The sequence below is a fragment of the Pelodiscus sinensis genome, chromosome 3 (genome assembly GCF_049634645.1).
Source record: "Pelodiscus sinensis isolate JC-2024 chromosome 3, ASM4963464v1, whole genome shotgun sequence".
In the NCBI taxonomy this organism is placed as follows: Eukaryota; Metazoa; Chordata; order Testudines; family Trionychidae; genus Pelodiscus; species Pelodiscus sinensis.
The window spans coordinates 185356664-185382380 of record NC_134713.1 but is presented as its reverse complement, the minus strand read 5'-3'; the positions used below and the strand labels follow the sequence as shown (position 1 = coordinate 185382380).

General features: G+C 41.8%; 1 protein-coding gene across 11 annotated transcripts in view; it reads left to right on the top strand.

Annotated features, from left to right (window-relative positions):
• The window catches only part of EHBP1 (EH domain binding protein 1), a 337547-nt gene that overhangs the window by 237312 nt on the left and 74518 nt on the right, over positions 1–25717 (top strand). For all 11 annotated transcript variants that reach the window (XM_075925601.1, XM_075925605.1, XM_075925600.1 and 8 more), the window contains 2 exons: positions 3924–4832; positions 7933–8076. In XM_075925601.1, coding sequence (XP_075781716.1) covers positions 3924–4832; positions 7933–8076 — 1053 coding nt within the window. The remainder of the gene's footprint in view (positions 1–3923; positions 4833–7932; positions 8077–25717) is intronic.

The following is a 25717-nucleotide window of genomic DNA, read 5'->3' as shown; positions in this document are numbered from 1 at the left end:
CTACCTCCAAAAACAAAAGTATTTAGTTCAAGATGCATTAATATATTTCAGATTTCCATGAGATTCCTGTTAACAATGTATTAAGATTTTTTTATGACTAAAAGAAAAATGTGATTATCTTTCAGATTATGAAATATAATAAGTATATGAGAATAGTTTCTCAACTAGCATAAAAAGATACAGTTCCATCTAGCCCATGGTGTTTTACTTTAATCTTAGTATTTGTAAACTGTTTCCTATAATGTTAACCAACTAACATTTGTACTATTGAAGTTACAGTATATTGGAAATATAGCCCTTGATAAGGAAATGGCACTTTACAATTGCTTCGTAACATATTCTTCACTTTACAAATAAGAAGGGAACTAAGATGCAACTTCCTCGGGCTGAAAGTATGTAAAGCAGGAATGTATGGCCTGTGTGAATTGGTTGCAGTCTTAACTGTTAGTTTCCAGTCTTCCATATTTTGAGCGGTTTTTGAGAGGTTGAAAAATTATTTTTTGGAAATTGTAATGTATTTTTGGGGTTAGATTGAGATACGCTTTCGACTTTATTTTCTCACTGACTTTTTTATGTTCTCATTTCCAATTTTTGAGCATTGATGTATCTCTTGGATTAACTATAATTAATTTGAAAAAGTTATGTGATAAAGAGAAATAACTATAAGTGAAATTAATAAGCATTGAAGTTTGACAGTTATTAATAAAGAAATGCAGTGTAAAGATACATAGAAACTATATTTTGATTGAAAATAATAAACGTATATTTATTAAGTTATATTGGTTAACTAATATTACATTTCTCAAGTTAATTCATACTCAAATTATTAGTCATGTCAAATTAAGTGTCCTCTTAAGAAAGGCAAGAATTTAAAATGTCAGAGAAAATACCCAAAATTACATGCAATAACTCAAATAAAAATGTATAATTCCTTCCTGCCTTCATGGTAACAGCCACATTTTTATGCCAAGAATCCAAATTCATATATTTGCATAAGTACATTTTTAGTCTTTGATCCTACATACACTTATGCATATGTTTAACTTTAAGCAGATGAGATGTCCAATTGACTTCAATGGAACTACTTGCATATGTGAAGTGAACACATTAATTAGTGTTCACAGGAGTCAGGTCTTAATTATGTGTATATTTAACAAAAATTATTTATACCTACCTGCTTGGCAGGAGAATATCATTATTCAGTTTCAATGGCATGTAACATAGCAGTCATAAAAATTACACTTTATCTGCTTGAAAATCAAGACCCTACTGGATTTTCTAAATAAGAAGAAAAACCATTTTTATTTTCCCCTCTGATTTTTTCCCCTCTAATCGTTTTTCCATTTTCAAAAAGCAACATTCTATTTACTTGTTGTAACTACATTCCATTGGGCATAAGTGGAATCTTTTAAATCTACCTTTTTGAGTATAAATTATAGTCATATAATCCATTCATTGTTCTATGGCTTCATTTTGGTCTCTACAGCATACAGTTCTTTTGCTTGTGAATGTGATTGCTTATGGAAATGGTGTCATCTGAGATTAGTTATTGAGACAACATTACTAAAAAGAGCAAAAATTAACAGATATTGAATACTAATCCTAAATACATCAAGAATATGTTTTTTTTAAATCCACCATTTAAATTACATTTTTCTGCTTTAGTATTATTCAGTGTGAATCTTTCCCAATCTGCTCTAATATACAATCCAGACATACATTTTGTAGAGTCAAAATTCACCCACGTCCTGGGGTTTAGTTTTATTGCACTGAAATTAACACTAGAACATAAAGTTTAGGTCAGGCCTACTCCCTGAGCTTGGCTGCAAATTGGGCTCCTACCTTCTGTCAGTCCACTCCTTAGGTCCTCTTACTCTCTCCCACTGTCTGCAGTGGTGGGGTAATAGGTCACCTACCTCAGTGATTCAGCAGGACTAAATTAACATCTGTCAAAGGAACCCTTTCTAGTAAGATTGGTTCATAGGAACATCCCAAAAGCTTGTTACACTATAGTAGCCAGCTAGCTCCCCACCTCCATATTATCCTCAATTTCTGGAAACCTGCTCCACTTAACCCACCCAAATTCCTATTTCATGTTCCTGCTGTATTCCTGCTCCTCTTTACTCGTGAGGGCTTCTTAATTTCCTTCCTCCCTGCTCCTACCAGTGTCTTGCCCCCTCCACATTCTCTCTTTCCCTTTTAGAACTGCAATCCAAGACAAGCTACTATGGCCCCATGTCAACCCTCCATATGCTCTCCCATCCCCTACACTCAATCCATGTTCCTTCCCAGCCACCCTATTCTCTCTATCCCCCAACTAATATCTTCCTGAATTTCTCCCTCCCCTCCCCCAATACCCTTTCCTGGGCTCTTGGATCAACCTGGAGTCAGAAGAAGGCTGTTTTCTATTTTTAAATATTAACATTTATATTTTTAAACATCGCCCTTTCTGCATCTAAAACACAGTTGTATATTTATAATCAACAACAACCAGTGGCTAACATTCTTTAAAAAAACATTTCTCCTCAGCAAAAACAACAAAGTCAAATTTGGAACTTCTGGGACCTAGCTCAAACAATCTTGGATACAATCAGCTAAAAAGCATTAGGAACAGCAGATACATTTTTGACATATCATCATGTTAAAAACCTGTTGTTTTTTTAAAGCAGCTTTTAATGTGTTCCTTTTATTCAGAATATTTAGTTATGATCTTTAGGACCCTCTAGAAAAATTATCCTTTTCTTTTTACTGGGACGGGGCATAGAGGCAAAACTAGTGGGGGTATTTCATGCTTTAACCCAAGTGAATCTGAAATAACCAATAGGATACCTTTTTAAAGGCTTCCTTGAAACACAATATTGTCTTCAAGGGTTAGTCTAGGAGAGTAATAATTAATTGTAAATTGAGAAACTGCTTTAATTCTTCAAAACTAGAAAAACCTGATTCGCCAACCATAGTCATTTAAAGGGCTAGCAGAAATAATACAGTGTGGTTTTACGTACATTGTCATATTCAGGCTCTCAAACAGAAATGCCTGAGAAGTGCTTTCAAACAGAAATGAAGTGAGAAATAAATTCACTACTCTCTTTGTATAAGTTTAGTGTCAAGTAGATGTTTTAGAAATACATTGTTTAAGCAATATGATTTGAACTGTGTATCTGGTAATCTAAGGTGTAGTTCTTTTTGGTTATCTGGCTGTACTTTTTCATCAACACAAATCACTGCAATTACATGGCCAGTAGAAGGGAGAAGGTTGATCACCAATGATAAAGCCCAAGATGGATTAGTGTAGTGTTTCTTTATATCTTTGTTCCTTATCTTAAAAACCCATCCTTTGCTTTTTTATTCCAACTCTTACACTTTTTTAAAAAATGTGCTTGTTTTCTGCTTCTTGCGTGAGAACCATTTAAGGTGCCAATAGATTTTTTTTTTTTTTAATGAAAACTTGAAGAATTTGTTTAGGTTCCACTTTCACACACATCCATTTGTTCATGAATGTGTCTGTTATACTCTGAGTAATATGAGTTGTTTTTTACTATAGCATGACAACAAAGTATTAAGGACATTAAAAAGCAATGCTATGTTTTTATTCTCTTGATTTAGGTTCCTGTGGAGATTCTGCTGTGTAGAATCTGTCGAGAAAATTACCGGTTGTGCAATAACAGAGTTATGGACAATATATTAAAATTTGGCTTACAGAGTGGCAAACACAGAACGGCTAATTCACAACTAATATTATTCCATGGAAGCCCACAAAGTAAAACAACCATATTGCAATTGTGAATCAGGCCCACAGCCTTTCCTGCAATATTTGATATTTTTAACATTTTTTTTTCAAATGAAACTTTGCATTGCAGTTTTTCAGTTGCTATGATGTGTGATGAAATTACTGTATTGTAATTTTTGCTTTGTTTATTTTTAAGGCATATGATGGGTTTGCCAGCATAGGAATATCCCGATTGCTGGAACCTTCTGACATGGTTTTGTTAGCGATTCCCGACAAACTGACTGTTATGACATATCTCTATCAAATAAGGGCACATTTCAGTGGCCAAGAACTAAATGTGGTTCAGATAGAGGAGAACAGTAGTAAAAGTACATACAAAGTAGGTAACTATGAAACAGACACAAACAGTTCTGTTGATCAGGAAAAGTTCTATGCAGAGCTTACTGATCTGAACCGAGAATCTGAACTGCACCAGCCTGAAAGTGGTTTGGCGGACTTTGTTTCTCAGGATGACTCTGTATTTGTAAATGACAGTGGTGTTGGAGAATCAGAAAGTGAGCATCAGACACCTGATGACCATTTAAGCCCAAGCACCGCTTCCCCTTCTTCTCATAGGACTAGAAGCGACACCGATCCACAAAAATCCCAGCCCAGCTCTGTAGGGGTTTCTGGATCTGAAGAGGCCAGGAAATGCATCAGTGCAGAGACAACCCAAGCACAGCCTTTGCTGGGAAGGAAGAAACTGCTAAAAGCCGACACTTTGGACTTGAGTGACTTACAACATGTCAGTGATCAAAAAAAGGATGAATCTCCAACCGTTGTTTGTGAAGACACTGACAAGAAAAGGCACCAGAGTCCAGACAGTACCATTAGTTTCTCAGAGCAAGAAAAGCTGCCACATACAGGATCCACAGAGAGCAGGAGGTCAGATCCTCGCTCACCTGTCAAAAAGCCAAGTTTATCTCCCACTGCTAAACTTGGATACTCCTATAACAAGGACACAGATCCTATCAAGAAAAATCATGTTTCTCTGAAGCAAATAGAGTCTGACACTGATACCAAAATGGTTATAAACCATGCAGATCAATCTGCAAAAATTGCACAGGTAAGAAATTTGAACATAAGTACACATAAGCCAACAGTGGTGTTGAAACAAAATGGGGTTACTGTTCAATTTAATTTCTACGTGTCACCTTTATCATTATTGTGTCTTTGACAGGCTAGGTGGAGTTTTGATTTTGGTTCTTCTTGTTTTTTATTGTTGAACAAACCAAATATTCTTCACTAGCCGAATACTTGGAAAAGAACATGTGATGTTGAAAAGAGCTATTGTATGAAAAAAAAATCCTTAACAACTCTTTTTAGGAATTATATTACGGTTAATCTTTCCTACGTCTCTGATTAAAATAAACACAATTGTATTCTCAGCCAGCTGAAGTAGTCTAACTTCAAGTCTTTTGCTATTGATTTTGGAACCTCAGCTTTTTTGGAACACTGCATTCTGAAGCATTAAATCAGTGTTTCTCCAAGTGGTCTGTGGACCCACTCTGAGAAAGCTGCTAACAGGCTGCTCCAGTTTGTTTATTTACCGGCACCACAGCCACGGGGCCTTGTGGCTCCCATTGACTCTGGTTCTCCATTTGCAGCCAAGCGGAACCGCGGGAAGCAATGTGGCGTGGGCCGCTGCTTCCCGTGACTCCCTTGGCTTCAAACAGCAAATAGGAGCCAATAAGAGCCTCAAGGCTCCGTGGCTGCAGAGCCGGTAAGTAAACAATCCCGAGTGGTTTTCAGCAGCTTTCTTTGTGCAGCCTTGAACAAATCATTTAATCACTGTCTGTTTTCCCATCTGTAATATGGGGATAACACATACAAACATACATATCTCCTAGGGATATTGCTAGGGTTAACTGGCTGGCTTTTGCACAGTATATTGGAGATATAGGGTATGTCTAGACTATGTGCCTCTGCCAGCAGAGGCATGTAAATAAGTCTACCCGACATAGTCAATGAAGCGGGGATTTAAATGGCCGCCGCTTTGTGTCAGCTCAACTGATCGTCGGCACAACGCGGCAGTCAAGATGTGGATCGGTCGGCAAGGAAAGCCTTTGCCAACTGATCCTTTATGCCTCCTGAAATGAGGTATACAAGATCGTTTGGCAAAGGCTCTCCTTGCCGACCGATCCGCATCTTGACTGCCGTGTTGTGCCAACGATCAGCTGAGCCGGCACAATGCGGCGGCCATATTTACTGTAGTGAAGCGGGGGATATTTAAATCCCCACTTCATTGACTATGTCGGGTAGTCTAATTTACATGCCTCTGCCGGCAGAGGCATGTAGTCTACACATACCCATAAGGTATTACATAAATGCTTAACATTGTTTTTAGGTCTCTCTCTGTGTCCTATTAAATCAGATCAGTCACACAAATATTTTTAAAATGTGATCAACCTCTTGTACAAGAGAACCAAATCCGGCCCATATCCCCCCTCCTGCCTCCGAGGACAACTTTCTTTGTTTTTAGCTTTCTTTTGATTAGCTATGAAAAGTGATGTGTGTTGCTGGTCTGCAGTATTGTTCCTTAGATTAGCTGGAAAAAACTGTTGTTTTCCGGATCCCTTTTTCCTTTCACAAGTAAGTGTGACTTGACTATGTTTTTAAGCATTTTGTACTTACATTGAACACTACCACAAGGATGTGGCCATAAAAGAACTGGCCAAGCGGACAGACAGGCATGTTTCTTACGCTAACACAGAATATTGCACTGTGCTTTGTAACATGCTCACTCCCTTTTAGAAGTTAAGTGAATAGCTCTGACTTAAAGGACATGATTTAGACTAAAATCATCTTCTGAGACCCAGGTGCAGCTCTCTCCCTGACTGTACAGAAGGGGAAGTGACACAGCTGCAACTCTACAGCAAGCTCCACAGGAGCTCCACCTCTCCATAAGCCGTGGACCCTTATGAAGTTTTCCAGCATCTCTTCCCAGGAGCTGGCCCACAGAAAATAATAGCAGCTGTGTGTCTTCTGTACTGACACTTTCAGCGCAAGGGGGAAATCGGCTAAGAAAGATGAAGGGATGGCTTTAGGGGCCTTCTAGGGTAGTTAATCCTTTTGAGTATTTGTACCAGTTAATCAAACTTAAAACCTCAGCTGTACCAGCCAGAGCCAGCTAACTCCTTTTGCCAGAAAAATAGCGCAAATACCTGCCTGTAGCAGGAACATACCTTCCAAAACATGATGCCCCCAGTTCTAGGTCATATATAGACCTTCTTTCCAAGGCCTAAAAACACATGGAAGTTACATGTTCCTAGGGTCTAAATTTCAGGAGTCACATAATTCAACAGAGCTAGAGATTCAGGGTTCTGCACATATGGCCTTGTAACTAGTCAATCTGTTGGGCCAACACAATGCTTCTCATACTATTATTTCTACTCAGAGGTCATCGGGTGCGTGAATGGGAAGAAACTTTCTTCTGACTCCAGCCAGACTACAAACACATTTTATTGCTGTTTTTGCAGCTTGCATATAGATCCCTTTATGGCAGGGGTGGGGAACCTCAGGCCTAGGGGCCACCTGGATCTGGCCCCTGAGGCTCACGCCCCCCCTCCCCCAGCATTGGGGAGCCCATGCTGGTGCTCCAGCCCCCCTTGTTGCCCTACAGCGGGGCTGGAGCACACAAAATCTACTAGACGGGGCCCCTGTAGGCTCTGGTGTGAGGGGAAAGTGGAGATTGTCTTTCTCCTTCTCAGTTGGGAGCCACATCAGGGAGGGTTTGGTTTTGGTTTTCTGCTTCTCACTTGTGTGCGGCCCCCAACTGATTTTTCTGCGAGTGGGCAGCCCCCAACCCAAAAAAGGTTCCCCACCCCTGCTTTATGGGATAGAAGAGGAATTACACCAATTGTCAATAGCCAAGAAAGAATTACTTTAAAATAGGTAAAAACATAATAAAATAGTTTTGTTCCACCTAGTTCATTTTCCCCCAACTGTTCTGGTTTTAAGGTATTAAATTTTGATAGAAAATGAGTGAAACTCTGGTTGCATCATAAAGGCCTGTGAGGTTATTTTTCAATTTACATTTTTATGACCTTTATTTTATATTGCTGTCAAACGTTATGTGCTCTCGTCTGAATCCTGACTTTTATACTCTATCAATGTTGATTATGGTGGGGTTTCTTTGCCTTTAATTCTACTTCTTTATTTTTAAGCAACGAATGTTGACCAGGCAAGAAGAACTTAAAGAACGAGCAAGAGTTCTTCTGGAACAAGCAAGAAGAGATGCAGCTTTAAAGGCAGGGAATAAACAGATAACCGGTACAATCGCCCCAACCCACGCTAAGCAGCTAAGCGATGTAAGCAGTGTTGGCCATCATGGCAGATAACATAAGAAAATAATATAATTCATTTTATGTGTTACTATTTTTATTGGTTTAGTATGCCGATTACTTTTTGTTTGGTGAAACGAGGTGTACCGGTAGTTCGGAATAGGCACCCTAGTCCGAACTACCTAGTTCGAGCCCCGTGTAGCCGCGCTACACGGGGTTCGAAGCAGCGGGGATTTAAAAATGGCGGCTCCCCGCTTATGCTAATGAAGCCCGGGAAATTCAAATCCCGGGCTTCATTAGCAAGTGCGGTATGCATACATTACCCCGCTAGTTCGAACTAGCGGGGTAGTGTAGACATACCCTGAGAGACTAGTTGAGTGGTCAACTACTCGAATAGTTGTTCCTCCCCCTTGCTGCTGCTGTATCAGAAGCAGCCAGGGGAGAGCAGGAGCCAGTGCTGGTGGGAGCCGGCTTAAAAGCCAGTTCCACCCAGCACCGTCTCCATGGGAGGAGCAGAAGAGGCAGAGCTGCAGCAGGGGATCTTGCAACTCTGCATTTTAAATGTAGTAACAGCTGCCAGGCAGAGCCTCAGTGGTCTGGGACTGGGTTCAAGCCAGGACTCAGCTGTCCCAGACGGCTGCAGCTCTGCTTTTTAAAAATAGCAAGAGCCTGGCGGTTCTCACTACATTTAAAAAACAGAGCTGCAGCGGACCCCCATATCGACTAATCGAGTAGTCAGTGGAAATTCCATCGACTACTTGATTAGCTTGCTAACCGCTATTTAACATCCCTACCCTGAGCACAGCCTAGGAACGGCACTATTGTTTTTCAATATTAAAACACTAGTGGGATGAAAAGCAAAACTACCTGTTCGTTTGTAGCAGAGCATATTATGCTGTTATGCTGGTGTCCCTTTTCATCACCAGAATGAATTACGTTGCTGACTCTGGAAAGTGTGTCTCTGCAAATTAGGTGCAGCATGGAGGCAGCTGCAGCGACTCATTGGCCCACTGGCCACCTCACTGGTGACCCGGAGCTGACCATTCTCTCCGGAGATTAAAGCTAATTTAATTTTTATGCAAATCTTTTCAAAGCAGAGATTGCCTGTTGTGTCAGATTATGTGCTGTAATTTTGTGATGCTAGCCATTGTGTGTTAGAGACTGAACTGAAACCACAGCACTTGTTTCACTAAGAACATCAGTCTGCCTGCACCTCTGGCGACTATGATAAAGATTTTGTACCATTCACAGATTCACACACCATTAATAGTCTGGTCCTCTGGGTCAGATTCTGCCTTTTGATTTGAGTGAGATTTCACAGGCATGGGTGGATCTAGCATTTGGCAAATTTTATTCTCTGAGCCATCATGGTTCTGCAGGTATAAGTGTTTTTCCCCCTTAGAAAATGTTTTCTTTCCAAAAACACTTCACTTTTTAATACTATTTTTTCTCTGAGAGAAAGAAAAAAGGCTTGGCCCCATGTGTGAGTTTTGTGTCTGGTTTTTTTTTATGACTGTTTTTTTGCAAAGGAGTAATGCCCTCCCACATCCACAGCTATGCAAAACGTGTTATGGATTGTGAAATCTGGGGTCCTCCCATGAAATGTGACCTTTTCTGTACTTTTACCCTACACTATAGAGATTTCATGGAGGGAGACCAGCATTTCCCAACTGGGGGGGTCCTGCAAGAATATCACAAGATTATTTTAGGAGGATCATGGTATTGCCACCCTTACTTTTACACTGCCTTCAGAACTGAACAACTGGAGAGCGATGGTTGTAATGTTGGCCAGGTGCCAGCTTTTGAAGGAAGCATCTCACCAGCAGCAGCAAAGAAATAAGGGTGGTAATACTAGGGATGGTAGTAAGCATGTAATTTGTTAATTGTGGAGTCAACAAAAATGTTGTTGACTACGCAATTAATCAACAAGGGTTAGCAGTGAAAACACTCAGTCCCAGCTCGCACCGGCTCCCAGCATAACCCCCCGTTGCGGCTCTGCATTATTACGGGACTGGGGAGCTGGCATGCAGGCAGGCTGGCTCAGTGCCAGCTCGTGCCGGGTCCCCGCAGTTACTGGCATCTGGGTTCAGTAGCAGCCCATACCTTAACAATGCAGAGCCAGGTTATGCTGGGACCCCGCACAAGCCCGGGATTGAGCCAGCCTGTCGGCTAGTCCAATAAAAAAATGTGCTTGGAGAGCCATAAGAGGGAGGACGTGCATGTAGCCAGTAGCGTTAACCAATAAGCTTCTGATTATCAGTTAATCGTTTGGTCAACTACACTATTACATCCCTAGATAATACCATAATTATGTTGCTCTTACTTCTGTACTGCTGCTTTCAGCACTGGATGCCTGGAGAGTGGCAGCAGCTGTCTGTAGGCAGCAGTGCAGAAATAAGGGTGGCAATACCATACCAGGCCATCCTTATTTCTGTGCTGCTGCTGCTGCTGCTGCTGCTGGTGGCAGAGCTGGACTCCCAGCCAGCAGCCACTGCTCTTCAGCTGCCCAGCTCTGAAGACAGCAGTGCCACCAACAGTAGGGCAGAAGTGAGGGTAGCAGTGCCCCCCTCCAGTAACCTTGTGACCCTCACACAACTCCTTTGGAGGCCAGGACCCCAATAATTACAACATTGGACAGTTCAGATTTAAATACCTGAAATAATGAAATTTACCATTTTTATAATCCTAGGACTATGAAATTTACCAAAATAGTTTGTGATTTTGGTAGGAGCCTACAAATGAGATTAAAGTTTTGATTGTTACTAGGAATTTCACCTTCATGTACAAAAAACAGTTTGTCAATAGATCAGTGTGCATTATAGGAAAGGTACTATTGGCAACACAAGTAGTGATGCCCGGTTAAGGTTGCTTGGGACTTTTTGTTGTAAGACTATGTTTTTAGTCCCATACAAATTTTCAAAATTTTAATCGTTTGGTCTCATATTTTCCCTGACAGGTGCATGCCTCAGCCTGTTTGTTTTGTTTTGTTTTGTTTTGTTTTGTTTTGTTTTGTTTTGGGGGAGTTATAAATTTAGGAGTATGGGGAGGGAACAATTTAGCTGTTTCTCAGAACAAGCTGGGGGAAAATATGTTGTTTCGTACATGTTAAAAAAAATCTGGAGCAGGAATTTGATAAAAAGGTTACACTGGTGTCAGGGGTGGTCTTTTGGCCTCATAAAACTCCACCCCCACCTGGCCAAGTTGGGAAACTGTTCACACATGTTCATGAGAGAGACTGTTAGAATTTGGCAGCTAAATTCTCAAGATTCCATCTGTTCAGAGTGTTCTTAAATCTAGAACTGCAGGGGTTAAGCAGGAGTCTCTGGGTACATCTACATTGGAATAAAAGGCCTCAGCATCTCCATGGCATCTCCCAGGTCAGCTTACTCAGGCTTATGGGATTCAAGCTGAGATACTAAAAGTTGCTGTGTAGATGTTCATGCATGGGCGAGAGCCCAAACTCAGGCACTCCTGAGGTCACCAGAAATCTACACCACAATAAAACAGCCCCATCGCCTGAGTCCCATGAGCCCAGGTCAGTCACACAGAATAGTTATAGGCTACGTCTACATTGGCCCCTATTCCGTAATAGGGATGCAAATGTAGCTCTTTGGAATAGGCAAATCCGCGGGGGATTTAAATATCCCCCGCGGCATTTGCATTTTCATGGCTGCCGCTTTTTTCCGGCTGGTAGATAAGCCGGAGAAAAGCGCCAGTCTGGACGCGATCCTCTGGAAAATAAGCTCTTTTCTGGAGGATCTCTTATTCCTAAGTGCTACATTTGCATCCCTATTACAGAATAGGGGCCAATGTAGACACAGCCATAGTGTATAACTGCAGCATAGACATACCCTCTGTGCAGTTGCACCTTCTCTAGCCAGGGGCCACAGAGCACACGTCACAGGAACCAAAAGCTAGAATATTGTCTCACCTGTGTTCTCAGTTCTCCTTCTACCATGTAGCACGAGGAGGAGGAAGCTGCCCCTCTAGAACTCAGAGGGGTGTTGAGCCAGAGCTGGGTGAGCAACCTGTGGGGAGATGAAAAGCGAGGAACTTCCTGGAAACGTGAAGCAAAGAGAGTCTGGAAAGAGGACCCACAGCCAAAGAGCACCCACGTTGTTAGCTTCCTTTCTACATCATCTGGTGGATGGCCTTTTTGGCCTGGGCCTGGGGGAGGTTGTCTTGTGACTTTGTGGAGCCACAGATGGGGAATGCAAAAACAAGGAGGGGTGAGGGAAAGAGGGATCAGAGCCTCAGCAGGTGATTGTGGAGGAGTCGGAACATGGGCTGCAATCTGACATGCTCTTCTCAGAGCAAAAGCAGCAAGTGGTTAGGAGAGACCATGATCCAAGTCAACCATGCTCCCTTGCTCAGAGGTCCGTCAGGGAGCAGCCAAGTGAGATCCCAGGCAGGCTGTGAGACATGGGTGGAGAATAGGCTGTCCCACCGAGCTGCATCCCCTCAAAGCGGAACAGTTCCCCAGGAGTGGATCAAGTTCCATGCCTTTCGTTAGCACAGCTGCGCACATCTGGCCGCAAGTGTTCAGGTGCCCCTCCCCTGCTGCTCTGCAGTTCCATTGCTCCTGCCCTTGGCTTTGGAGCCTGTGGCCAGCTGCTCCCAGGATCCTCCTTCTTGCTATGTAGCATGTGGGTGGAAGATAGGAGGGCACCGATGTCAGGATGTCCTCCCTTCTCCTGCTCCACCCATGTACCAATATTGGTGCACACAACAAAATTCATTCCACACATGAATGGAAAAAATTGGAATATTGCTGCACAGGGTGAGGAAGTGGGTGCTGTGGAGTGCAAGCATGTAGAGGTGAACCATCTAGATGGCTTTCATCCTGCTCAGGTGCTTCATATGGGGCAACTGGGGATGCTCATAGAGTAGAGGCCCAATGACAAGCTCTGGTGGGTCGGAGTGAGCATGGTATGTCCTCCCACAGGACATGCTCAATGTAAGAGAGAGAAGCAGGGGGCAAGGCTGCCTTCTGTTCCTGGAATATTTGGTGGGGTTTGCACACGGTGAGCATCACTTGAACTGGCCACTTGCCACAGGCTCTATCACACTGACAGGAGGTCTCAGACTTCAGGGACACCATTCTGCAGAACACCATGAAGGTGTGGGTTGTCTAACAGAGTGACAATGAGGAAACTTGCCCTCTCAGTAGCTTCTATGGATCTGGTCTCTGAAACTAGCTTCCAGTTTCTGAGGAGGTGCTAGCAAAAGACTGGCAACTTGGGGTGCTCTAGTCTAATGGGAAACAGATAAAAGCTGTTATTCATAGTGGAGTCCTTGGCAGATCAGGAAGGTGCGTGCTTATTTTTGTTACAGGGGATGATGCTAAGGCACAGAATAGGAGGGCTGGATAGAACTGAAAGGGACCTTTAGGAGTCATCAAGTCCAGTCCTTTGCCCTCGTGGCAGGACCAAGTACCATCCACATCATCCCTAGTAGATGCCTGTCTAATCTGATCTTAAATATCTCCAGTGATAGAGAGTCCACAATCTCCCTAGGCAAAATATTCCAGTGTTTAGGAAGTTTTTCCTAATGTCCAGCCTAAACCTCCCGGCTATATCTAGACTGGGCATGATTTTCCGGAAATGCTTTTAATGGAAAAGTTTTCCGTTAAAAGCATTTTCGGAAAAGAGCGTCTAGATTGGCACGGATGCTTATCCGCAGAAGCACTTTTTGCGGAAAAGTGTCCGTGCCAATCTAGACGCGCTTTTCCGCAAAAAAAGCCCCGATCACCATTTTCGCGATCGGGGCTTTTTTGCAGAAAACAAATCTGAGCTGTCTACACTGGCCATTTTGCGCAAAAGGACTTTTGCCTGAACGGGAGCAGCATAGTATTTCCACAAAAAGCACTGATTTCTTACAGTAGAAAGTCAGTGCTTTTGCGGAAATTCAAGCGGCCAGTGTAGACAGCTGGCAAATTTTCCGGAAAAGCAGCTTATTTTCCAGAAAAACTGGCCAGTCTAGACACAGCCCCCTTGTTGCAATTTAAGCTCAATGCTTCTTGTCCTAAGGAAGACAGGCCACCACCCCAAGTGTTGAGTGGCCAACATAGGGCTTGAACATACAACCTTGGTATTATTAGCACCACCCTCTAACCAGATGATCTAGCCTGTTAACTGAAGTTTTCCGGGCAGAGTCACAGAACCCAGGCCACAAGTGGAAAAAAATAAAGAAAACAGGCATGGGAGTGAATGTTAAAAGTTAAAGATCCAGAGGGGGACACTGAACAGAGAACCCCAAGAGCAGCTCCTGCCCTCAATGGTGTCTATGGAGTCAGTGGATTCTGATCATGGGAGGGACTAGAAGTATGCCCCAGGATCTGTCCCCTCCCCCATCCAGCTTCCTCCTCCTGGTATCATGAATGGCCACCTTGTCCAGCGCTAGGAGGAGGTTGAAAAGGAAGTCCTGTAACTTTGTAGGGCCACGGACAGGATGTGCATAGATAAAAAGGTACAGAGAACAATGCAGCTGGAACCTCAGTAAGAGGTTCTAGAGGAGCTGGAAGAGGGACTGACGCCTGACGCACTCTGCATACATGTGCACCAGTGTCTCACACTCTAAGGTACACTTTTAACTTTAATATCTCTGCCTCAGTTCTCCATCTGTAAAATGGGAATACAGTAGACTTCCGATAATCCGGAACCTATGGGACCTAGGTGGTGCCGGATTATCAGATATGCCGGACTATTAGGAGGTACTATAAGATGGTTATATATATACTGTATACATTATATACTGTATATAAAGTGTTCTTAACCCTTTTTATTGTACATACTGTATACAGTATACTGTAATGTTTTAGTTTTTTTAAGCCTTTTTTACCCTTTTTGCTCAGTTCAGCTGCTGCCGCTGTTACCTTGTGACTCATTTTTTGCCGAAGCTCACTCACTAGGCTCTTGCCATTTTGATGCCGGACTATCAGGAGTGCCGGACTATTGGATGCCGGACTATTGGAGTTTTACTGTAATAGCACCCCGCTTTGCCACAGAATGGTGTTCTGAAGATACTTCATGAAGCACTCAAAGGCTATGCACATGAGCACCATAGAAAAGGCTATGAGGAAATGTGTAATTCTGCATTCGAAGCAGTGTATTATCATTCAGTAAATAAGGCCTAGGGCTACACATTGAACAATGATGATAAAATGAATATTGAATAGCTGCTTATTCAGTGAGCACTGTCCATCCTGCGTACTCAGTGAGACAAGGCTTGTGGAGAATAGTAGAATGTGATCATGTAATTAAAGACTTGATCGCAGGACTGGGCCCTGCCCGTCAAGCCACCAGATCTGGCCCGTGGAGGCAGTGGGGAGCCCTAGGCAGGCTCCTCGCTTGTTCCGCAGCCCCGCGCACCATGCACAAACGCGGCTGCAGAACCAACCAGTGGGAGCTGCTTGTTGGAGTAACAGGCAGCCAAAAAGAACCATGCCCCCTCTCCATGGCTCACTTATTCATGAAGCACGTGGCCAGGCAGGCAGGGAAACATTTCAAGCTCTGCAGGCAGGCAGGCAGGCAGTCTAGTTTGGCAGCTGACAAGTAAGTCTCTTGGCCACAGCTTGCTTCTGGCACCCCAGCCCTTTTCTGCCCCGACTCTTTGCCTCTCCTCCCCTCCCAAACCCAAACCCTCTGTCCCCCTTTTACACCCATATCCCCTCCCAGATCTGGCAACCCAATCTCCTGCCCCAGATCACAATCCTCTCCTACTCTAGGTCACATCCCAAACCCCTACACTCCAGTGCCCTGCCCTAGGTCACAACCGCCTTCTACTATAGGGCTACTCAACTTTGGAAGCCCCAGGAACCACAATGATACACACAGCACATGCCGAGGGCTGCAACTTAAGTGTGGTTGCATATACATGCAAATATATGCAAATAGCTTTTTTCACATTGGCAGGCATGAATACAAAGCACTTCCCACAATGCCCCGGCATTCCCGGCATCTCCTCCCTGGGGGCTGAAAACGCTGACACCCTGTTTTAGCCAGCCCGTCTGCTTGCTTCTTTCAAAGCTCACCTCACTTGGGAGATGCCTTGCCGTTGTGGAGCGTGTTCCCAGTGGAGGCCGTGTTCAAAGGATCTCGCTTGCAGGCTGTCTGTTGAGCCCCACATAAACCCAAACCGTACCGCAGGCTGCAAACATACAGGCTGCGGGCCGCGTGTGGCCCACGGGCTGCATGCTGAATAGCCCTGTTCTGCTATATATTTGAGAGAGTTTGTGCATCTGTCTGTATGTCTATCTGTGAGTCCATTTGTTCAAAAACTCTTCCTAAACTATAACCGCTAGGACCACCAAATTTGGTATGCAGCTTCCTCTTATCAAAACTTAAAGCAAAGTAAGGGTTTGGTTGGACCAGGACAATGGGATGTGCATGGAACCTACCAGACTGCACGACCCGCCTCCCTGGAATCGTATAGCCCACCTGATGGCTTCTCCACAGCAAGTAGGCTGTGTGGCCCCTCCACCTGCTCCAGGGAGAAGCCCAATCCATTCAGTGGTTATAACCTAATACCATTTGCATTACAGCTGTTAGATATTTTCTGCTCTGGTTTGGCTTGGTTTGGTTGACGTCCTATTTAAAGCAAAGTTAAACAATGAATGTAGTAAAAAATCAGACCCTCTTCACTCTGCCAACCCTTTCCCTTCCCAGGGTATAGTCAGAATTGTGCTATTTACTTCATTGGCCATGTCGTCCTTGTTTTGTGAGCTCCCTTGTCACTTTATGGACTGCAAGCTGACCTCGACTGATAGCAGTGGCAGTTTTCCCATAACTTTCTGAACTCTCTTGACTTTTCCTCCCTCTTCCCTGGACCTATCCCCATTAGAATGTCTGTCCAATCTTATAGATTACCATTATGCCTACACCACTGTTCTTCCTTGCATTACTCAAAAATTGTTTTGCTGGCAAACTGGAGTCAGCAACAGAGAAACGTTATGACTGAATTTGTTCATCTATCTTTTAGCTCCTGTCCTTTCTTCCAGTTTCTTCTCATTGTCTGTGATGTTAAGTCCACTTCACCTTCTTATGCTATGTGTCTTTTTGCTCCTTTTCCTGCTTTGCTCTTTATCTTCTGTTCCTCTTATCTGTTCTGTCCCTCTCAACTCCGTTACCTCTCTTCCAGGATTCCTTTTCAGTGCCTCCTTTCTTTATGATTTTGTGCTTTGATTCCCTTTCCTTTTCCCTTGTCTGCTCTCACCCTTCTTTCCCCATTGTTCTTCCTACCTGAGTTCTGTCACTTTCTGCCTACTTTTCTTACTCTTATTCTGTCACTCCACCTCTTTTTCTTCCTCTCATTCTCCTGTCTCCATCCACTAGCAGCCTAGGAGCACTGCTTTCACTGCCTATTCACTGCCTGAGAGTCATGCATCAGGCAAAAGCAAGGAGTATCCATGTGTTTGGAATCCCTTTCTCCATCCTGTCTAGAAGCCATCCAGAAGAATTGGGGATTGACAGCAATAATGTGCTCCTCAGAACTGGTACAACATTTCAGAGACGAGAGGGTTGGATTTCAGAGCCTGGTGATCGCAGGTGCTAATTTTATTTAAAGAAGTACCAAAGGTAGCTAGTTATTCTCTATCATCTGAGAGTTTTATAATTCTGGTTTTAATTATCATTTCAACCAACTTACTTGATACTGAAGTCAGACTCGCTGGTCTATAATTCCTGGGACCAGTCCAATGCAGTTTCAGAGTTAGGTTACGTCTACACTGCAAGCTTATTTCGGAAAAAGCTAATCCATAAGATGTCTTCCGGAATAGCTTATTTCAAAATAGAGCATCCACACTACAGGGAAGCCTCCAAATTAATCTGAGGCAGGCTCCCCTAATGTTGACATGCTATCTTGATTTAGAGCCCCAGAAGGCACTGGGGAGGAATAATTTAGAATGGCCCTGGTGTGACGCTATTGCGACACAGCAGCAGTGGAGTGTCCACACCCACCCTCTTCCAAAAGAGCTTTTTCGGACGAGACGTTATTCCTCGTGGAATGAGATTTACCAACATCAGAAAAAAAGCCCTCCGTTATTTCAATTTTCTTTTGAAATAACGCAATTGCCGTGTGGACGCAAGTATTGTTCTTCCTGCCAGTTTTCTAGCATAGTAGCTCATTTGAATGTGAAATTGCACAATTTGACAGGTCAAAGGAGCATAAGGAAGTTAGGTGTCTGGTCTCCTTAGGCACGTCAAAAATCCCAACTCCTTGGATATGTTCCATCAGAGCCTAGTCACTTGTCATGCTTGAATTTGTCAGTTTGGTCTAAGTCCACCTGTCTTGATTCTGCAGACTCTGTTAGTACCTCGTGTTTAATATCTGTAAAGAGCTGATCCGGTGTCCACATCTCCCCCCAAATCCTCTGGGGTGAGCATCAAGTCAAAGGTATTATTTAGATTTTCCACATTGTCCTTTGCTCCCTGGCAGTGTGATAGACCCACCATTCTCTGTGGCCGTGTCCAGACTCAGGGTTTTTTTCGGGAGACTCAAGCCGCGTTCTTTCGAAATTATTTCGAAAGAACGCGGCTTTTCTTTCGATGGCGGTAAACCTCAATTTACGAGGAAGAACGCCTTCTTTTGAAAGTTCCTCTTTCGAAAGAAGGCGTTCTTCAATGTAAATAGGCCGTCTTCGAAAGAGAGCATCCAGACTCGCTGGGTGCTCTCTTTCGAAAAAGCGGATTTCTCTTTCGAAAGATCCGCCTGCAGTCTAGACGCGATCTTTCGAAAGAAGCCTGCAGTCTAGACATAGCCTCACAGGAATCTTGCTTATTGACAGATGTGCAGGATTTCTTGTTACTTCTTTTTCTGTCTGGCTATTTGCTCTTCAAGTTCCTTCTCAATTTCCATTATAAAGATGACCTGCTCTGGTTTATATTCCTTTCTATTAACTTTTCTTGATCTGCATTTCCTTTTTCTTAAGGGTACCTGTTTGGTTTTAGTGACATCCTGAGCCTTAGTATTTAGCGATGCTCTTTTTGCCCTCTTGTTTCTTTTTTAAAGATATGCGTTCATTCTGTGACTCTGTTATAAGATATTTAAATTGCCTCCATGCTGAATCTAAGGATTTTAATTTCCTCATTTTAACCTGTAGGCTCTTTTTGACTGGCTTACACACTTTAATTTAACTCTTCTTTTCTCCAGTTTAATGTAATAGTGCTCGGTTTTGGCATAACTCCTCCACCTAGAGAATAATGAATTTAGTTAGGTTGTGGTTATTATTAGCAGTTGGTACATGGGTGAAACTTCTTGAAAAAGACTTGGACTGGGTACATGGGAAGACTGGGATGATGAACTGGTGAGAAGAGACAAAACTGACTCTGAGTCAATCTGGAGAGGACAGTCTTGAGAGAAATAGAGTCAGAAAATCTATACCCATTGGAGAGCACTCCCCTACAGAATCCCCTGTAATGGAACTCAACATTCTTAAGTCAATCTTTCTCTGGTATCAGCAAATCTCTGTGAAATACACTGGCAAAGTGTGGCACATCCCTTTCTACTGCTGGTCCACATATCAGGTGGCAATCTACTACTGCTATCATTTACTCTGTGAGTTCAATTACAAAGATCTGTGCCATGGAATTACAATTTCCTGTTCAATCTTAATTTTTAATCTCTTTGTGCATGTGCATGATCATACAATATTTAATTACATGCTTACATACTGGGTTTTTTCCCTCAAGACCCATGTTTCATTCAGTGCCCAAGATGGACCTACTCTGGGTATGAATCTGGATTATGTAGTACAGGATGCTGTTATCTGTAGGACCGTACCTCATTTGTTATAGAAGTCAGAGGGTGTGTATAGCCAAGAAGGTAGGGGATTGCAGGAAGAGCAGGAATGGTGTCATGGTTATAAGCAGGGCTCAACAAATAATACAGTCTACTCGCCCATGGCGAGTAGATTGCAACCCGGAAGAGCCAGGTTCGGGCGATTTGCGCATGCGCAGATCGCCGGACAGCGCGGCTGGCAAGCGGGGCTCGCCACAGTTCAGTAAGCCCTGGTTATAGGAGTGGATGAGCAACAAAAGAAATGAATTCTATTCTTGCCTTTGTCATAGAATTCTTACATGGTGCTGAGCAAGCAGAGGAGGCCAACAGAATTACCGAGCCCCTGGGCAAGGTGGCAGGGCAGCTCCACACTACTGGAAGGGGCAGGGCCTCAGGTGGAGCAAGGGGCTGCCAGCACTTAGCACCACCGGGGGTGCTCTGCCTGGATCTCCGGCAGTGATTTAAAGGGCTTGGGGCTCCAGTAGCAGTGGCAGCTGGGAGCCCCAGCCCTTTTGAATCACCAGGCCCCAAGTCAACCTGCCCTCTTTTTGCTCCCCATCAGCGGGTAGGGTTGCCAGGTGTCCGGTATTCACCCGGACAGTCCGGTATTTTCACGTCCTGTCCGGTAAAAAAAATTCAGAGAATACTGGTCACCTAAAATGTCCGGTATTTTCTGATTTTTTCCCCCAGCCAGGAGGCGAAAATGCCAGGCACCTGGCAACCCTACAAACACTCAGTGCCTAGCCTCCTCCTCCCCCTCCCCCCCCCGAACCCTCCTCTTGGTCCCAACATCTCCAGCCCCCATGCTTACCTGGGTCCGCAAGGCTGGCAGCACAAAATGGCTGCCGACGAAAGGGAAGCCCTAGGTCTTAGTGTTCAACCATTCCCCTGTTCCTATCTCTGCACTCACTCTTAAAGAGGACATGCTGTTTTAATGCTATTATATTTTATATTACATTTTTTTTTCTCAACAACTTTGGTCTCCCCCACCCCACTTTTTTTTCCCTTCAACAGAATTTTTTCCTGGTGTTTTTTTTTGGGGGGGGGAGGCGTTATTTTTGTTTCAACCATCTGGCAACCCTATCAGCAGGCCTGTGGGATAATCACTTAAAACTTATATAGGTGGTCACTAATTGTGCATTCTTTGTTTTCTGGGAACCCCTCTTGAGATTGGAATCTGATTTACAGAATTGCTGAGTACTCACAGCTATTGTTGAGCCAGGCTTCAAATATATTACGTAACGAGATAATACTAAGTGCTTTAAAACTTCAGGCAAAAGGCATCTCAACCTGGGTGCCAAATGAATGTACACTTTTGACTTACTCTGCCTCAACTTCCTGTCCATAAAATGGGGATAGTGACATCACCTGGCCACATAGGTATGTTGTGAAAATAAATTCATTCATGTTTGTGAAACACTTGGATGCTGTAGTGAAGAGTGCTATAGAAAAGCCCATCAGGAATGAATTATTCTGTAATCAAAACACAGTTTACATAGTGTGTAGTAAATAAGGTCTGGGGCCATATATTGATCTTAGTCAGTGAACACTGTCCATCTCAGTTTAAGTAGTTGTTGCTAGCATAATTATTATATACTATCCAGAGAGAGTCTTAATACTTTAGTTGTTAATATTACCATTTGTTATTTTCCCAAGATGAGTAAGAACTATAAGTGGCTCTCTCCACACACACACACACACACACACACACACACTTTTTATTTTCATAAATATTTTTAGTTCCAAAATTATAACTTTTTAGCATGCACATTGAAAATCATTTTAGAAAACCATCATAAACTATCAATATTTGGTTGGATATTTGTAAATCAATTCAATTTGAAATCTATTTTAAATTAATTTGTATAAGTTTTGGCAGCAGATATTTGCACAGATACTGCCTATTCCATCAGCAATTAAATAAACAAAGTTTTTTTAATTATTCAAAGCCATTGTTTAAACAGTTTCATTTATTGTTTGAATTCTACAAAACTCTCCCCTCCTAAATAAGCCACAGTATTTTGCTGTAATACATGACCAAAAGTAAACCATAGATAGCAAGGACAAGGTGTGATAGAGGATGAAATATGGTATACAATGCAAAATAATGCATTAATTTCACAGAAAGCCTCTTCAAAGAAAACTTGCCATTACAAGTTTTCTTTCCTCAACACATTATTTTTTACAGATTCTTGAAAATTACTTCCATTGATGTTGGTTTTGATTTAAACTAAAATACCTAGTTATACTAAACTAAGAAAGGCATTTAGATCATCAGTGGAGTTTTCTGTGGCCTTCCTAGATATCTATTAAATGCCTGTGATTAAGGTCCAAAGAAATGCTACCAAGTTATTCCTACTATTTATGAAAAAAACAAGGTAGCAAGGCTATTGTTTTGCCAATTAAACCTATGACAGATATTTTTGTATTGAAAGGTGGAGCTTTTACAGAAAGTAAGCAACCTTGGTCTTTTAATGTTAATTGGAAAATATTGATTGAAAAAAGACTAGTCTGTCATGCTGATAATTGTGACTAGACTTAGATATGATCACGAGATCTTCTTGAGATTTCAAAAGAAGCAGTTGCCATCTAATTGGTAAAAAGATTGGACATTATTTTGGTAATCTCTGAGTGTTGGTAACTTATTCCCTGTTGTTCATTTATATGTCTTCTCTGTACGCCACCATAAAACTGCTGAATATGGTTTAAACTGATAAGGCTATGCTTTATGATAGTTAAATTTCATGAGTATGGAAAGTTTAATATTCTAAGCATATACTTTTCCTTACATGAAGAATGGACCCACTAATTGGACGCCTCAATAAACAACTGATATTTACTTCTTCATCATGAAACATTAAGCTCAGTAAAGCTGATCCAGTTTCACAAATGGCAAAAACAAGCAAATTGTTTCATTTCATGTTCCAGAATACAGTAAAGATAAAAATGGTCAGTGACCATTCTGAAGAAGATTCCATATCTTTTGACAATATATTTGATAGTTTAGCTATTTTTCTTATTTTGAAGTTATATTATTTCACTACACAAGGGCTAACCACATCCAGCTCCCACATATAATTATAGAAGGGAAGGGAAAACAAATTGTTTCCCTTGCTATGTAATTAGTCTCATTCACAAGTAGAATTAATATGTACTGTCAGTTTCAGATCAGCAAGACATTTTGTAAGTGTGATGTAACTCCCTAGATGATGCAAAACAAATATTTATGTGGTTCCAGTTTTAGATATTGCTGGGCCAGATTCTCAGCTGGTATAAATCAGCTTAGTTCTATTAACTGCAGTGGATCTATGCTGATTAACACCAGCTGAGAATCTAGCGCAATTGCCTGTATGCGGTTGTTTATTTTTGTCAGCTGTTGCTTATGCAATTTATTGATTGTGACTAAATATGAGTTGCACTGACTATCCACTGACACAAAACATACATTTATCAATCATCAGCTTGTCCGCGGGTTACATGAAAACCATTGGGTTAAACAACCTAAATGCTTTCTGATTGTCTGGCCATAAATATTATCAATAAAAGAGAGACTTTTGTGTAATAAGCAAGGCCTAGGTTTCTTAGCTTCTGGAATTCACTTTTTCTACTGCTGTTAATGACTGTGGATGTTTTCTGTATGGATGTTCAGAGCATGCTGTTGTGAATTCCCAGGATGATATCACCATAACTTAGAGCAGTATTTTGCATTGCCTATTCTGTTATTGCTCAGCATGCACAAGGGTAAAGTTAAAATCTTTATTCATTTCATTTTGAAATGTTTCTTTTGTTCTCCTTATCATGTTCTGGCTTTCCCAAGGATATATGCCTTGAACGAAAAGTCACATGTGCATTACTAATTGTGTGCCATTGTATTTACAGTTCCTAGTGGTGGCACTGTGAAGCTACTAATTCTTTTGCTTCACTTGATGTAAAATAATCTGAGTGTCTTTGATAGCAGTGAAACAGTATTAATTGTTTTGTACATTTCTTGGTCACTCTTCTTAGGTGGTCTTCATAATCTATTAGAACTTTCAGCCAGATTTTTGTAATGTCATGCCTCCAGCAGTGATTAAATTGGTAATTAATGAACAGTCTTTGGCAACGTAAACCACATCCCGTTAATTTTCTCTTTTGAGTTTTTAGAAGTTGTCGTCTCTGTCAGAAAGCATTGCGCCACCTTGCTACGGCCCCTTGGCATGAAACCACAGCAGCTTGATTTTTGCAGCCATTAGTAGATCAGAGCAGTAATTTCACAGTATTTTGGTCAGGGTAATTATAGTACCAAGTACTGAGTAGAATTGGGAATTCACACAAGAAGTCCAGAAATACCAGGTGAGCTTCCTTGTGTTCACTGGGACGTTATGATTAGTTTAATTGGGCTTTGTTTGATTTTAGCCGCAGAGACTCTGTGCCACGGCAGTGCAGTGACTTTCCACTTTAGTGTTTCTGACCTGCACTGACAGGAACTAGTGCAAAAATGAACCCTTTGAAGTGGAGTTCTTCGAAAAAGGCAACTAAAAAAGGAAAAGCTAGTATAAATAGTTAACTTTAGCAATCCTCTAAACAAAATCTTTGTGTTTACTGTTAGTACTGACTCATAGTTTTTTATTTTATCCTGGATAAATTATATTTTCCCTAAATATTGTATAAGTGTTTAGGAAATACCAGCATTTTAAAAATCAAATCTTTCTGAATAACTGGCTTTTGGATAGTATATACTGTCTCCTCTTTTCCACCTGCCATAGATGATAGAGTCTCACACCAAAGTTATTGAAAATCAGCTCTTCAGTTCTTCAAACAAACCTTAGTAAATGCATATATAAGAGTGCAGCTTCGCTGAGTGCTTTCACACTGTCACAAAGTAGTAGGTAAAGGCATTCACACTTCACTAATAACTATAGGTGTTGAGGCCTTCAGCAGTACAATATGTACATTAAAGTTTAAGTAGTCACTTGCCTGTTGGCTTCTGAATGAAAGAACTGTCACTGGTCACTTCTCCTGCAAGCCTTAATGAAACCAAATAGTTTGCTACGAGTTTGGACCTAACCATCGGGGTGTTTCATGCAGTCTTGTCAGTTGATGTTCATGAATTGACTTGAACAGAGATCAAAGTGTTTCTCAAAATGGAGAATCTGTGAGAGAGACAGCTCCTTCAATTGCACCACAAGAGCTAATCAAGCCATCAGTTCTTTATGCACTCTACGTGCCTTTAGAATTTAATACCCAATGGTTTGTCAGTACAAATTGAAATTCTGATTTTATGCTTTTCCCCCCTCATCCAGCTCAAAATAAAATCAGTAAAAATATTCAGTTCCTTCTTTTATGGTGTCATTTTGATAAGCACTTTACAATTTCATATAAATCAGTATTTAGCATTGCTGATTAAATATTTTAGATTAGAAAAAAAAAGTTAAAGTAAGGGAGTCAGTAGCCATTGCAGCTCTAAGTGCTGTGTGAAAGATCCAGCTTTCAAGTTAAAAAAAAAAACTGAATTCAAATGTGATGTTTTCCATTTCACTGTTTTGATGGTAAATGAACTTTGTCTTTAACATTTTAAATTAGATTCGGAATATAGTTTTCCAAGTGCTAGTTAAAACAAAGTTATGTGAAAATACCTCTCTCCTGCTTTCTCTTTTTTTCCCATCAATTGATATGATTTGGGCAGAAGGAGAATCATAAGGGGGATTTTTTTCTATTTCAGAAGCAATTTTTAAGGGATTTAGGCTTATTTAGCCTGAAGGTCTTCACACTAATGAGAGCACTTAAGTTACGTCCAAACGTTGATTAGACAGCTCATCTATCAACTGGAGCATGAGAATTTGTATTTTAGGTACCTTTTATACATTATAAAATGTATGTGCATCTTTATTACTTTATGCCATTCTCCTGAATT